Genomic DNA, 15989 nt, shown 5'->3' on the forward strand with positions numbered 1-15989 from the left:
TTAGTGTTGAAGTCCCTGGTTAAAGAAGCATTGTAGAATCATCTAGACAAGACAGCAGTAATAATTCAGACACAGCATGGGTTTGTCAAGTGGAAGTTGTCTGACCAATTTGATTGGATACTATGATGTGGTCACAAAGGAACTGGATTAAAAATAATTTTGATATCATATACTTGGATTTCAAGAAAGCTTTTGATACTGTTTCACATGGAAGACTACTGTACAAATTGGAGCAGTATGGCCTTAAGGGCAAGTTGCTACAATGGTTAAAAGGATGGTTGAATGGGAGAATACAGAGTTGTAATCAATGGATACTGCTCTACATGGACTAATGTTATTAGTGGTGTCCCTCAGGGCCGGTGTTGGGTCATTTGTTGTTTTGTATATTTATCAATGATATTGATGAAGGTATATCAATCTTAATGTCAAAGTTTGCAGATGATACGAAGGTTGGCGGGGTTGTTAATAACAGTGATAACAGTATGCTGCTGCAGCAGGATCTGGAAAAGTTTGGTAGATAGGCTGAGAAGTGGCAACTGAAGTTTAAAATTGACAAATCAAAGTACTGCATATGGGTAGCAGTAACCTCAGAGAAATGTACCAGCTGGGTGATGTTACACTCAGGGTAGTGGAGAATAAAAGATACCTGAGGTAATTGTGCAGTCAGATATGAAGTTTTCTGAGCAGTGCAGACAGGCTGCCTGAGTGGGTCATAGGGGTCTTCTCAATGATATACAGGAATTTTGCAAGAAGGAATAAGGAGGTGATTATCCCCTTGTATAAGGCAATGGTCAATCCACATACAAGTCTGGAGGTCTAATTTTAGGAAGGATGTAGAGCTGCTGAAATGAGAACAGAGAAGGGCAACAAGATTAGTGAATGGAATAAAGGGTTTCTCTTATGAAGAAAGGCTTAAGTTCTGCAAATTGCAGCTTCTGGAGACTAGGCACCTGCGAAATGATCTGATAGAGGTGTATAAGGCCTTGAATGGATTGAGCAGGCTCAATACTGATGGGATTCTTCCTCTTGCTCAGATTACAAACCTGAGGGGGACATAGATTCAAACTAAGGAAAAACAGTGTAGAATAGATGTGCGGAAGTTTGCCTTTAGCCAGCAGGTAGTTGATTGTTGGAACAAAATTCCATCTGTTGTGGAAGTTGATAGCTTAAATAAATTCAAACGAGAACTAGACAAATATTTGGAACAAATGGATCAGTGAAATGGGAAAGTTTTTTTTTTTTGCTGATGCTGTATAAGCTTGCTTTCTTGCATTATGTTCCTCTACTAGTGGTAATGCTAAGTGTTTCATACAACAAATAGTCTAAACCTGAAAATAAGTGAGATAGGATGCAGTGCCTTCTATTTAAATAACAGTGTGTATGTATTATCTACAGTCTTTGTTGGGTAAGTACTTAATTTGTTAGTGGTTTGCACAGCCTTTCAAGCCAAGCCCTTTGTTATTTTTAAAGGTTATTGATATGCTGTTACCCTCAGTTGTTCCAGACAGTTGCTGGAAGTTCTTGACAAAATGGGGATGCAGCAGATGAATCTTAATTTAATCCATTCATATTTTTAATGGTATAGGTTTAGTTCAGCAACTCCAAAGTACATAATGCAAAGGAGATAAGGTCCTCTACTAGTGGTAATGCCAAGTGTTTCATACAACAAATAGTCTAAACCTGAAAATAAGTGAGATAGGATGCAGTGCCTTCTATTTAAATAACAGTGTGTATGTATTATCTACAGTCTTTGTTGGGTAAGTACTTAATTTGTTAGTGGTTTGCACAGCCTTTCAAGCCAAGCCCTTTGTCATTTTTAAAGGTTATTGATATGCTGTTACCCTCAGTTGTTCCAGACAGTTGCTGGAAGTTCTTGACAAAATGGGGATGCAGCAGATGAATCTTAATTTAATCCATTCATATTTTTAATGGTATAGGTTTAGTTCAGCAACTCCAAAGTACATAATGCAAAGGAGATAAGGTCATCTCATCATTCTGTGTGTAGTTTCATCAGTGATTCTAAAAATAATTTCTTTCTATCTTAGTGCAGTGCAATATATGTGAGTAGATAAAATATTTAAGATAATTAAACTGTTGCAAGCCTGCATTATCATATCATTGCACTTACCTTAACTATTTCCAGGTAATGGAGAAATCATACCACCAACTCTTACATTATCTCAATACTCTATCAGATTAATGATCACCTATATGGAATTTTGTGTCAATCCATGACGAATGTCTTGGCTTATATTACTCATCTTTGGATATATTCCATGGCAAAGTTAAGAGAAACTCCGGCATTTGCCCTTCATGTTTCTATAATTTTTGAGCATGTCATGTCTGATATAAAGGTCTCTTCTAAATGCTCCACAATTTCTAATGATATGTCTTCTGTTATTTTTGCAGTTGTATGGCCAGGTTTCCCCTCTGTGATTGTAGCTTCACTGCACATGATGGTTGGTGTCCCTGTATCTTTTTGATTCTCAACTAATTCTTGAATTTCTTAGTGCCCTGTTCTTCCATTTTTTTCCCTCCTATATAATGATTACCATCCTCTGTTGATTGAAAATCTTGTTAATAGTTTTGCCGATGATACCTAGATCGTAGATATAGCTTAGCTTAATCTAGTCATTACATCACAGCACATAAGGACTCCTTAAAATATCATCAGCTGATGATACCTTAAATTTTATCCTTAAAAAGTCTTTGAAGTACACTTCTGTGAATGGTTGAGGTACAACGTTTGGTCTTCTCTCTTCCTGTTGCATTCAGTAATTTATTTTTTTATTACTTTAAACAGTGCTGAAATTAAACTTGCATATGAGAGAGAGAGAGAGAGAGAGAGAGAGAGAGAGAGAGAGAGAGAGAGAGAGAGAGAGAGAGAGATCTAGCTTTGTAGTTGTAACTTTTTTGTTATTTTTCTAAAGTAGTTATGTCTAAAGTTAAATATATTTGTAAAATTTATTAGATACAGTTCATTTTTGATTGTAGATTTTAATTTCTAGATTCCAAGCAGCAGTTCGCCACTGTCAGCAGGCCACAGGCAATGCAATGATAAATGCATGCAACAAAGTAGATCTTCTGAGAGAAGAATTAGAAGATGCCTCACAAAAAGTTGATCAGCAACGAGTATGTATGACAACTGTCTTTAAATTTATCTCTGTATTTACTACTTGTTTTAGCTGAACTGTCTTTAAAGGTTATGTCAAGTGTTGATCCTCAGTTTGACCATTTTAGTATTTGGAAATTCTCGCTTAGAATTAGAAGTGTATTCCACTCAAATTTTATGAAACTGGGGAAATTGTAAATTAATTAACAGTGTTTTCATTCTTTTCCAAAATGGTTGTCTTTGGATGTAAGCTCAACATTAATAGACCTCCTACAGTTGGATATCTAGGAAAGAAACTTCCACTTGTTACAACCCATAAATATCTGAGTTATTTTTGATAATTGCATGGCATCCCCTTTCTCACATACAGAATTTATTAAGAAAAGTACTGAATTTTATTGCCATGATTTTTAGGATCTCATGGCATGAGTGAGGATTAAAAGGCAAAATTTTATGACTATTGTACAATGCAGTTTTCATACCAATTTTAACCTATGCTACATGCATCTTCTTAAAAGAGCTATTCTGTTAACTGTACAATCTATTTATACAATTGATACAATTAAGCTCAAACCACTATATCGAGCTTATAGCGCAAACCACCATTTTAAGATGATTTTTTAGGCATCTTACCGATACCCATAATCAAACCATGCTCTGTTGATTGAAAATCTTGTTAATAGTTTTGATATTCAAAACTGTTAACAAGATTTCATAATCAGACCATGCTGTCAGGGGTTGAAAAATAGAAAGAGTTCCAATTTGAATTGTATTACAATAATTATTGTGAATTTTAAGTCTAAAGTATTTTAGGTTAAATTTCTGTTTTGGTTACAATAGAAAACAGATTAAAAATAAGTAAATACATGTGGATAAACATATATAGAAATTAAATTCTTACCTGCTGACAGATTTATGCTTGCCAATTCTACTACACTGGCAAGAGGTGCTGCCAACAGTTAATTTAGGGGTGAGGGCCATGACTTTTAGTGACTGGAATGGATTTTAGCACTGCAGGATAATCTAGACAACACTTCGGTTATAGTTCGGACAAAGCATGGGTTTGTTAAGGAGAAGTTTTGTCTGACCAGTTTGATTGGATACTATGATGTGATCACAAAGGAACTGGAAGCAAAACATTTAATGCCAAAATTTGCCTTTAATGCCATACTGCTCCAATTTGTACAGTAGTCTTCCATAGACTACTGTACAAATTGGAGCAGTATGGCATTAAAGGCAAAATGCTGCTATGGATAAAAGGATGGTTGAGTGGGAGAAGACTGAGAGTGGTAATCTAATGTTATTAGTGGAGTCCCCAGGATTCGGTGTTGGGTCAATTGTTGTTTTCTGTATTTATAAATGATATTGATGAAGGTATATTAGGCTTAATGTCTAAGTTTGCAGATGACACAAAGGTTGGCCGGGTTGTTAATGACAGTATGCTGCTGCAACAGGACCTTGATTAGTTGGGCAGGTGGGCTGAGAAGTGGCAACTGAAGTTTAACATTGACAAATGTAAAGTACTGCATATGGGTAGCAGAAAACCCAGAGTAATATATCAACTATGTGGTACTCTCAGGATGGTAGAGAATAAAAAAGATTTGGAGATGATTGTGCAGTCAGATACGAAGTTTTCTGAGCAGTGCAGACATTCTGCAAAAGTAGCTCATGATGTCTTGTCAATGATAGACAGGAATTTTTCTAGCAGGGATAAGGAGATGATTATCCCCTTGTATAAGGCAATGGTCAAGCCATACCCTGAGTACTGTATAGAGGTCTGGAGGCCTCATTTTAGGAAGGATGTAGAACTGCTGAAACGAGTGCAGAGAAGGGCAGCAAGATTAGTGAATGGAACTAAGGGTTGCTCCTACGAAGAAAGGCTTGGGATTTGCAAATTACAATGTCTGGTGACTAGGCACCTGTGAGGTGATGTGATTGAGTTGTATAAGGCCTTAAATGGTTTGAGCAAGCTCAATGCTGATGGGATTCTTTCTCTTGCCCAGATTAATCGTCTAAGGGGGCATAAATTCAAATTGAGAAAAGACAGTTTTAGAATTGATGTGCAGAATTTGCCTTTAGCCATCGTGTGGTTAATTGCTGGAACAAACTTCCATCTGTTGTAGAAATTGATAGCTTAAATAAATTCAAGGCAGAACTAGACAAACATTTTGAGTGAATGGATGGGTGAAATAGGAAGGTTTTTTTTTTTTTTTTTTTTCTGATCCTGTATAAGCTTGCTTTGTTGCATCATATGCCCCTGCTAATGGATGATTTCCTACATCATCATCATCATCATCCTTTTTTAGGTAAGTGTCCAAGAATACCAGAAGTATACTGTTATTACTGTTGGCTAAATTTGATATAACTGAGAAGAGAATGAACAGAAATTGCTGGAGCTAAAAGTAATTAAAGCACTTGGGGCTGATGGGTCTATCCAGTTGTATTAAAAGGAGCAATAAAAGAGGTAAGTAAATCCTTGTCCATAATTATGAGAGCATCCTTGGATTCAGGGGAAGTTCCTATCAATTGGAGGTGTACAAATGTTTCTTCTGTTCATAAAGACGGATCAAACTGAAATATGAGCAGGCATTAGCATTTTTATCATTAGTAGAGGCATATGATGCAAGAAAGCAAGCTTATGCAGCATCAGCCAAAAAAAAAAAAAAACCACTCCCATTTCACCCTCCGTTCGTTCCAAAATACCTGTCCAGCTCAGCCTTAAATTTATTTAGGCTATCAACTTCCACAACAAAGAATGGAAGTCTGTTCCATCAACCAACTACCCGCTGGTTAAAGGCAAACTTCTGCACATCTATCCTACAGCTGTCTTTCCTCAATTTGAATTTATGCCCTCTCAGGTGATTATTCTGAGCAATAAAAGAGGTAAGTTATAATCAAATAAACTTCAGTTCTTCTATTCAAGGAAAAAAATAAAGAAGTCACTGTTTAAAGAAGTATTGTAGGATCATAACAGGAATGAAATTGTTCAGAAATCACAGTGTGGATTTGTTAAGAGGTGGGAGAAAGTACCCTGTCAGTCTTACCAATCCGATCAGCTGCTATGATACAATAAACAATGAATGTGATGAAAATAATAATTTTAATAGCATATACTCATATATCAATAAAGCTCTGAACACTTCCACAATAAAGGTTGCTGTACTAATTGAGCAGTGTGCCATTAGGGTGTACCATATTGCTGTTAATAATGGGAAGGTTGAGTGGCAGAAGAACAGAGGATGATTATAAATGGGCACTGTTCTTTTTGGACTAATACTATTAGTGAATTCCCTGAAGATTCAGTGCTTGGTACCTTACCATTTAAAATATTTATTAATAATATTGATGAGGGCATATCAAGCTTATTGTCTAAGTTTGCAGATGATACAAAGGTTGGCAGGGTAGTTAATGAAGTAATTTATATATTAACCACCCTGCTAACCTTAAAGGAGTCAAGGCATACTACTGCAGAAACATAGAAAAATCAGGTAGATGGGTGTGAAGTGGCAATTGAAATTTAACATTTATAAATGCCAGGTAGTGCATATGGCAAAAGTAATCCCAGAATAATATACCAATTTCATAGTATCACATTCAAGGTAGTGGAGAATGAAAGAGCCCTAGGGAGTAATTGTACAGTCTGGTACCAAGTTCTCTGAACAGTGTAGATATGCTGCTAGAACAGCTCATGAGCTTTTATCAGTGATATACAGGAAGTCATATTAAAATTACCTCTTTACCTGGGGACAAAGAGGTGTCTTCTGTTCATAAAGGCGGATCCAAATGCATTTTCCCATTTTATAAGGCAGTGGTTAGGCCACATCTTGAGTACTGCCTATATGTCTGGAATCATCATTTTAAGAAAGATATGGAATTTTGAATCAGGTGCAGAAAAGAGCAACCATATTAGTCAAGAACACAAAATGGTACTCTTTCCATGAAAGACTTTAGTTCTGCAAATTGGCACTTTCAAGGAAACCTCATTTAAGTGTTTATGGCTTTAGATGGACTGAGTAAACTTAATCATTTTCCCTACCAGTAATGGTATCCATACCAATGATGGTATTCTAAATCTTACTTGGACAACTTACATAAGGAGGGACATAAACTTAAATTGAAAAAGGATGGTGCAGGATAGTGATTAAGTATTTAAATGGATTGATTAAACTTAATGATGATGGTATTCTACAACATACATAAGGGGGGGGGTCATAAATTGAATAGAGGTGGTTGCAGGATAAGGATGTGAAAATTTGCCTTCAGTTAGAGCCAGAGAATAATTGATTGTTGGAACAAACTGCTGTTGTAGAACACTGTACAACAATAGTCTGAATAGATTTATCGAAGAATTAGACATATTATAGGGGATGGACAAATGAGGTGAGGTAGGATGTGTGTGTGTGTGTGTGGGTTTTTTTTTGTTTTTTTTTTTTGGTGGCTAATGCTGTATATGCTTGCTTCCTTGCATCATTTTCCAATACTACTGCTTTCTTTTTTTCTGAAATTGCAAACATGAGTGGTATTAGAAACTATAGTATTTAGTATCATAGTTGAAGGCTGAGAAGATATTTGTTGACATTAGACTTGAACTTCTGTAGATTGTAATTTTCAGGGAATATGTATGAAGGAAGATTGTTCCAGAAAATGAAAGTTGAATGAATAAATGAGGAAGAAGAAAAGTTGGTTCTCTGAGTTTGAAGTGAGACAGTAAAAAGATGTTGACTGGTTGCAGCACATATTTGGACTGCTTTGAACAGTGAACAGGATTTCTGGTCAATGGAAGGAGGTCATTAATATACAAGAAGAAAAGAGTGGGAGAAAGAACTGAGCCTTGCTGGAACAAGTACAGAGAAGGGCAACAAGATTAGTGAATGGAACAAAGGGGTGCTCTTACGAAGAAAGGCTTAAGTTTTGCAAATTACAGTGTCTGGGGACTAGGCACCAGCGAGGTGATCTGATAGAGGTGTATAAAGCCTTGAATGGTTTGAGCATGCTCAATGCTGATGGGATTCTTCCTCTTGCTCAGAATAATCACCTGAGAGGGCATAAATTCAAATTGAGAAAAGACAGATGTAGAATAGATGTGAGGAAATTTGCCTTTAGCCAGCGGATGGTTGGTTGGTGGAATAGACTTCCATCCCCTGTCGTGGAAGTTGATAGCCTAAATAAGTTTAAGGCTCAGCTGGACAGGTATTTCGAACGAACAGAGGGGTGAAGTGGAAGTGGTTATTTTTTATTTATTTATTTTATTTTATTTATTTATTTATTTTTTTTTTTTTTGGCTGATGCTGCATAAGCTTGCTTTCTTGCATCAAATGCCTCTACTAATGCTAACACCATCATCAGTGGAGAAGTTAAAGACAGATAGCTATCTACTATCACCTGTAGTGAGCAGTCAGAGAGAGAGAGAGAAAATTGGATACCAAAGTACAAAAAACAGTTGGGAAACCATAAGATGAAAGCCTATTTAGAAGACCTTTATGCCAAACATGATCAAAAGCCTTTGAAATGTCAAGAGCAACTCCTTGAGTTTCACCAAACTTTTCTGTTGAATTTGTCCATAGATGTGTAACATAAGCCAGAATATCACCAATGGATCAACACTGATGGAATCTATACTGGTGGATGATCAGATCAGATGGAAGGTTTCTAGATAGTTTAAAAGTTGGTGGTTAATTGATTTCTCCATTACTTTAGAAAGAGTTTAAGTAATTGCAATGGGACAATAATTGGATGTAAGGGATTTGTTACCCTTTTTTGGAACTGGCTGTATATGAGCAAATTGTATATGAGCCGGGGCAGCTGCACTGTGGAATTTCAGAACCACCCAGAAATTCCAAAGCTATTCCACCAAAGTGTTCAAAATGATATTCATAGTTCTTGGTTCAAAATTTTTACCTAAAATCAGCTATTGATGAATCACATGCAGGAGATGTAAGGCTAAGATTCTTATGTTTCCAACAGAATTTCAGGTTGTTTGCTATAGAAATTCCATGTTATGCATGGAATTTCTAAATCATAACATGCAAAGTATTTTGCACATTATGCTGTTTAAAGATGATTGCATCTTCTTGGATTATCATCCTTGCACATAGTGTACCCATTACTAATTCCCCATTACTCATTAGTGTACCGATTAATGATTCCCTATGCCAACTCTGCTTGGGTCTTCCATTCAAACAATACTGGTGATAGGAAGGTGCTGTTGGTAGATGCTGATTATTTTACTGGAGCTAAAGCTTGCCTCTCACTTCTGTATTGTGCATAGTTGTGTGTATTCACAGGCTGATTTGCATGTTGTCAGCTGAAAAACTTGGAATAACTTGCATGGAAAAACCCTCTCCCCATCTGCCTGAGATCAGCTGACTACAGGTTCAGTTTATGACGCCAGTTGTTAATGAAAATTGAACCCAAACCTTACCAAATGATTAGCAGACTGTGATATATTGTGCTATATACTGTACAGTTGATGTGGTATTTTCAGTTTATTGTGATCAAACGGGTTCTAATTTTGAGTGATTTGACTGTGGAAGAATTTCCTTAGGTGTGATTAATAGTTTCGAGGTGAAACTATTAATATTAAGCTTTTGTGATACAAATACAGCTATCTGGTTAAGTGAGTGTGGTTTACCACATTGGCAGAGCCAATATGGCTGCCATGTGGTAACGATCGTCGGCAGCGGATCCATAGTTTTGGCGGGAAACGTAAATCACGTTTCTTATTATTTTTTTTTTTTTGCTGATAGATCAAGAAAGTTACTGTAAGTACAAATAATATTGTTGCTTTGAACCTAAAAGGAACAGTTCAAGAACACAGGATTTAGAAGTTGGAATTATTGAAATACTGTAGTTGTTATTACTAATACATTTGGAAGTTGCTTATTTAATACTACTAATATTAATCTATTTGTGTGTTTTTGATATTAAAGAATTATGGAAGGTAGAAATCCTAATGGTAAACAATCTTTAGACAGATCCAGCGGGGAGGGAGAGGATACTTCACCCCTACTCCCACCTAAAATTCCTCAATCTCATGGCGATATACGAAGGTTAGGTGAGTTCGTATATTCTAAAAGTATTGGTCACGAGCAGTTAAGACCCGCGGCTCAGTTGGTACGAGAGCAGAGCACAGGTGGTGAGTTAATTGAATTGAAGTGGAGGGGATTGGGTCTATTCCCACCCCTATTTTGAATACTGATTCAAGTACAATGACTGATGAATGTGAAAATTATGCGAGTATAATAACTGATGAGTGCGATAATATTCAAGATGCGTCCTCTGTATATGCGGTCATTTCTAAAATGCAAAAAGATATCACAAGTTTTCTTTTCGGAGAGGCTAATAAGGTGACTAAAAAAAATGGGGATATCATTATGGACAAATGGTGTAATTTGGAGACTGTAACAACTGCATTATTGATAGAAAATGAGAGATTAAAAGCCATTAATGAGGAAATTGATAAAAGAGCCCAATTGCTACAAACAGTGTTAAAAACTTTATCTGTGGTCTCTGGTAAACACATTGAACAGGATGAAGGGAAGAACATACAAAAGTCAGATGTAGATACAGATGAGTTTCTGACGGATAGGTTACATACACAAGAGCCTGTGCGTACCTATGCTGATACTGTGAGGGGTACTATTGAGAAGGGTGTTTCTTCTAGTGATATTATTAAATCATCTAATAATGTTCTAATAATTAGAGCTTCAGATACTAGTGACTTGAAAACAAGTTCTGATGTGAAAAATGTAGTTACTACAACTCTTAAAAATGATTTGAAGAATGTAAAAGTGAAATCTTTGCGACTTGTTCGCAATCGTGGAGTGGTTGTGGAAACAGGTGTGAAATCAGATTTGGACTGCTTAACTTCTACGGTGGCGTTTTCCGAAGCTGGAGTGATCACTGGCGTTCCTCGTAAAGGTAATCCATCAGTCATAATTTATGATGTCCCACGGGATCTTTCAAAGGACGATATTGTGGATAATCTCTATAACAAGAACTTGATAGATTACGGTTTCACATTGGAAGAAGTGAAGCAACAAACAGTTTTTCGTTTTACTACTCAGGCCAGGTCGTCGTCGCTAGTTCATTGGGTTGTTAGCTTCTCACCTAAAATTTATAAATATATGTCCTCCCTGGACAGGTTGTTTTTGACTTGGAGTTCTCATAAGCACCGTCCTTATACGATAGTCACTAAATGTTTTCTGTGTCTTGGGTATGGACATACTACCCAATATTGTTTGCATGAGTCCCCGTCTTGTGGACATTGTGCTTGAAGTGGGCACGTATTTAATGAGTGTCCATTTAAGGAAGAGCCACCTGATATAAACTAATAAGTGTCCTATCTTATCTCATGCAGAGGGGAATCGTGTGATTTCCACGCTAGCACACTCATTTACTTCTTTCTGCTCTGTTTCTTAGATATTTAACATATGTGATCACATTACAATGTTATCACCAAGAGAATGCCAGAGGCACAAGTCTCCTGTCATTATTAATCATTCAAATACGCTTGTTTCAGTATATCTTAAATCAGTGGCAGATTTGAGACCTATGGCAGTGGCACCCTTTATTTATGGAGAAGACTGCCAAGGTTAGTGCTGTTGCACATTGATATAAACAACACAAATGTGGAAGAACCTCAGTGCATGATTAAAGAAATCCTAGGATGCATAGCAACTGTTGTAACTAACAAAAGAATGTTTCAAAAATTAAGAGACATAGGAAGGAATATCAGCACTCGGTTAGGGACGGCACATGTCCCGAGTACTTACGGGCATTACAGATGGCATGATTAAGGACCGCCAATGAATAATAGTTATAATAAAAGTTTTATTCCTGGAGGTGGAGCTGTTATTGGAGATAATGATGTTCTTGCTGATTCTCCTGCGTCTTTACTTGCTGGTATTAGGATTATGCAGATTAACGGTCAGCGTTCTAGAGCAGTATCGGACGAAATTCGAGTGTCTGCTGAGCAAAATGCTATTGATATTATTGCAATTCAAGAGCCTTATACTGTTAAAGTGCAATCTGGATATACTCCAAAGGTAACAGGATTTCCACTCACTGCCCGTATAATTCAACCGGTCTCTGAGGAACTTAAAACATGTATTGTGGTGTTAAATAATCAGCTTGATATCACTATAATCAATGGTTTATGCAATAGAACGGCTACTTGTATTTTGGTTACATATTTGAATTTTTATTTAATTTCTCTATATTGTCCTCCCTAAGAAGATTTTAATTTATCCTTGAATTATCTAGAAACAACTTTAAATTTCTTGGGTCCACAGAATGTCATAATTACTTCTGACGTAAATGCTAAATCTCCACTCTGGTTCAGTAATGGAAGCAATCGTCGTGGTCATATGTTGGAGGAATTTATTATTAATAACAGCTTAAATGTAATAAACCTACCTCAAGTAGTAACAACTTTTTCCAGCTCTGTTGGAGAATCAAATATTGATGTGACATTAACTAATTTTCATTTTAAAGCAGTTGTTCGTGATTGGGTGGTGATTACTGATTGGACAACAAGTGATCATCGGGTTCTATTTTTTGTTGTTACTGATTTTTCTAAACCTGGAGATCAATTTATACTACAGCCTGCTTTAGTCAGATTTTCCATAAATCATATAAACTGGGAATTATTTGACTCCTCCATTTCTGCAGATTTCCCTGAACAAGACTTTTCGTCTCTTCACTCTTTTACGGCTGCTGGAATTGCTGCCTTATTACGCCAGTCATTACTTTGTATTACCTCATACAAATCGGCCAGCAAGAAAAAGATTAGATTAAAGATCTGTTCCTGGTGGACCTCAGAATTGTCTTATTTAAGGAAAAAGGTACATTAAGCCCGTCGAAAATATCAGCGTCGACATAGGGATTGGCACTCTGATGAAGTAGCTTATTTTTATTCTCAATATATTTCACTCAAACAACGTTATGTAAAGGCTATTGCCACACGTAAGCGGGAAACATGGAAGGAGTTTGTTCACAGTGCTGGTAATGATAATCCTTGGGGTCTTATTTATAAGATAGCTCATAATAAGATTCACTCTTTAGATGTATATGGCACTGTGAAAGAAGATTTCCTGGAGACCACTGATTGGATGAATACAGTTAATGTTATTCTTGACAGACTATTCCCGGTGGATGATATAATTACTGATTCTGTTGTACATTCAAATATTCGAGTTGCAAATTCGCTTTATACCACCAATATTCAGACAGAAGAATTTGCCATTGATGAGTTAACCGCTGTTGCTAAAAAGATTAATATTAAGAAATGTCCAGGAATAGACCTGATTGAAAATGCATTTATTTTGCAATTTTTCAAATTGCGTCCACAAGTACTGCTTTTACTTTTTAACAAATGTCTCCAAGAAGCTCTCTTTCCTGATGTGTGGAAAATTGCGCTTTTAAAACTGATTAATAAACCAGCATTAAATCCTAGATCTTATAGGCCTATTGCACTTTTGCCAAATCTTGGGAAGTTTCTAGAACGTCTAATGACTCTGCGTGTTACTGATCTTCTTCAGGCGAAAAATATGGTGTCCTCTAATCAATACGGGTTCTGTGTAGGGAAGTCATGTGAAGATGCACTTGTTGAATTTGCTGGCAGCATTGAGAGTTCAACATCAAAGTACACGTTAACTACATTTGTTGATTTCGAGGGCACTTTTGACTCTCTATGGTGGCAGAGTGCTCTCGAACGGTTACGATCAGCTGGATGCTCTCAGCAACTATACCACCTATTCACAAGCTATTTCAGTAATCGTCACATTTTAGTGAAATCTAAATTTCAGGAGGTGTCTAGAGAAGTTTCACGAGGGTGTCCCCAGGGGTCTATCCTAGGGCCTCTTATATGGAATATGGTATTGCAGGATTGGATTTCCCATAGTTTCAGTGGTACCAAAATCATCGCTTATGCCGACGAAAATTGACAATAAGTTCGTCCAAGACTAAAATGATGATCTTTTGATCACATTTAAACCCTCAACGACCTCCTTTAGTGAAGATTAATAATAACAGGATTCCACTTGTCTCTGAAACTAAATTACTTGTGATTACAATCGACTCAAAGCTTAATTTTGTCTCTCATTTAAATAATGTAACAACAAAGATCAGAAGATTCACTGGTGCTATTGTAAAAATTTCTCGTTCAGACTGGGGACTTTCTAGACGTACCACGAGAATCTATTATAACGCCGTATTCCTTCCTATGGCTACTTATGCTGCAGGTGTATGGTTTCACAGGCTTATAACTGTTAAATTTCGATTGAAGTTGGCTACTATGCAACGCACAATATTATTATGTATGTTAAGAGCTTGTCGAACTGTTTCAACTTCTGCACTGCAGGTTCTTGCAGGTGTATTGCCATTGGACCTTCACGTAGCTTACAGAGGTCTTTGTTATAGGTTAAAAAACCAACTATCAACTGAATTTATGGGTTTGGTTCTGAATATTAATTCAGATATTAAGCAAGAACGTAATCGTTTGTGGAATGAAATGATAATCTGTGGCAGACCCGCTGGGATACGTCATCTGTCGGATCTGTTACTAGGACTTTTTTCCCTGAGGTGACCTTTTGTGTAAAGCAGAAACCTGCTTGGTTCTCTTTAGACTTATATACATCCTTCCTCTTAACGGGACATGGATCTCTTAACGAAAAACTATGTCGTTTTGGTCTTTCTAGAATGGAAGCTTGTCAATGCGGGAAAAATGAAAATTGGAGCCACATTTTTATTTGATTGTCCGCTGTATAATGACTTTAGAGATGTTCTTCGTTCATCAGTTTCTACACTCTCTCATGGGCATGAAACTTTGCTGGTGGGAGACAAGAATTCTTATGTTGCTCTTCAGCAGTTTGCATCTGATGTTTTCACAAGAAGAAGAATTAGTTATACGGCTACGAATAATTCTACTCCTTTGTCTGGTGGAGCTGCTCAATAGGGAGCAACATTGCCTAAATTTTTATTATTATTATTATTATTATTTTATATTATTTTATTTATTTATTATTATTAATTATTATTATTATTATTTTATATTATTTTATTTATATATTATTATTAATTATTATTATTATTATTTTATATTATTTTATTTATTATTATTAATTATTATTTTATATTATTTTATTTATTATTATTAATTATTATTTTATATTATTTTATTTATTATTATTAATTATTATTTTATATTATTTTATTTATTATTATTAATTTTTATTATTATTATTATTTTATATTATTTTATTTATTATTATTAATTATTATTTTATATTATTTTATTTATTATTATTAATTTTTATTATTATTATTATTTTATATTATTTTATTTATTATTATTTTTTTTTTTATTTATTTTTTTTTTTTTTAACACCACGGGGAAATTTTTTTTTTTTTTTTCTCTCCTCTGGAGTGGGCCCCCAGAGGAATCTGGCCCATCTTTTGCCAACATCAGGTGGGTCAGAGTCTCGAATTGAGACAGTGCGAGCTCCATTGAGACTGGCCCACCTTCCCGTGGTGTGGACGAGTACCCAGAATCATCTGTCCAGGTGACTGATGATTCTGGGTAGCCAAGCGGTCAGACACAACAACAGAACACACACAGAATACATACAAACATACACTACTTATTTCTGGCCCTTCTACAGTGGTACTGTTCTTCACAGAGATACGAGGTGGAGATGAACTGACGTTCTTGGTGCCGCCCATTACAAAAACACATGTCCATGTGATATATTGTGCTGACTAATTTGCCATGTAGAACTGTGGTATGTGGTAGTAATGTGATATTGTTTAACCATATTTCTTAAGCTGAATGGCAACATTGCCCTTACTTGGCAGTCAAATGCCACCAGAAGCCAAA

General features: G+C 36.1%; 1 protein-coding gene across 2 annotated transcripts in view; it reads left to right on the plus strand.

Annotated features, from left to right (window-relative positions):
* Positions 1–15989, plus strand: part of LOC150086342 (rho GTPase-activating protein 44-like) — a 412704-nt gene that overhangs the window by 254925 nt on the left and 141790 nt on the right. For both annotated transcript variants that reach the window (XM_090371315.1, XM_090371316.1), the window contains exon 6: positions 3009–3132. In XM_090371315.1, the coding sequence (XP_090227441.1) occupies positions 3009–3132 (124 nt within the window). The remainder of the gene's footprint in view (positions 1–3008; positions 3133–15989) is intronic.

Source organism: Mastigoproctus giganteus, chromosome 4, assembly GCF_048544385.1.
Source record: "Mastigoproctus giganteus isolate SK-2022 chromosome 4, ASM4854438v1, whole genome shotgun sequence".
Lineage (NCBI taxonomy): Eukaryota > Metazoa > Arthropoda > Arachnida > Uropygi > Thelyphonidae > Mastigoproctus > Mastigoproctus giganteus.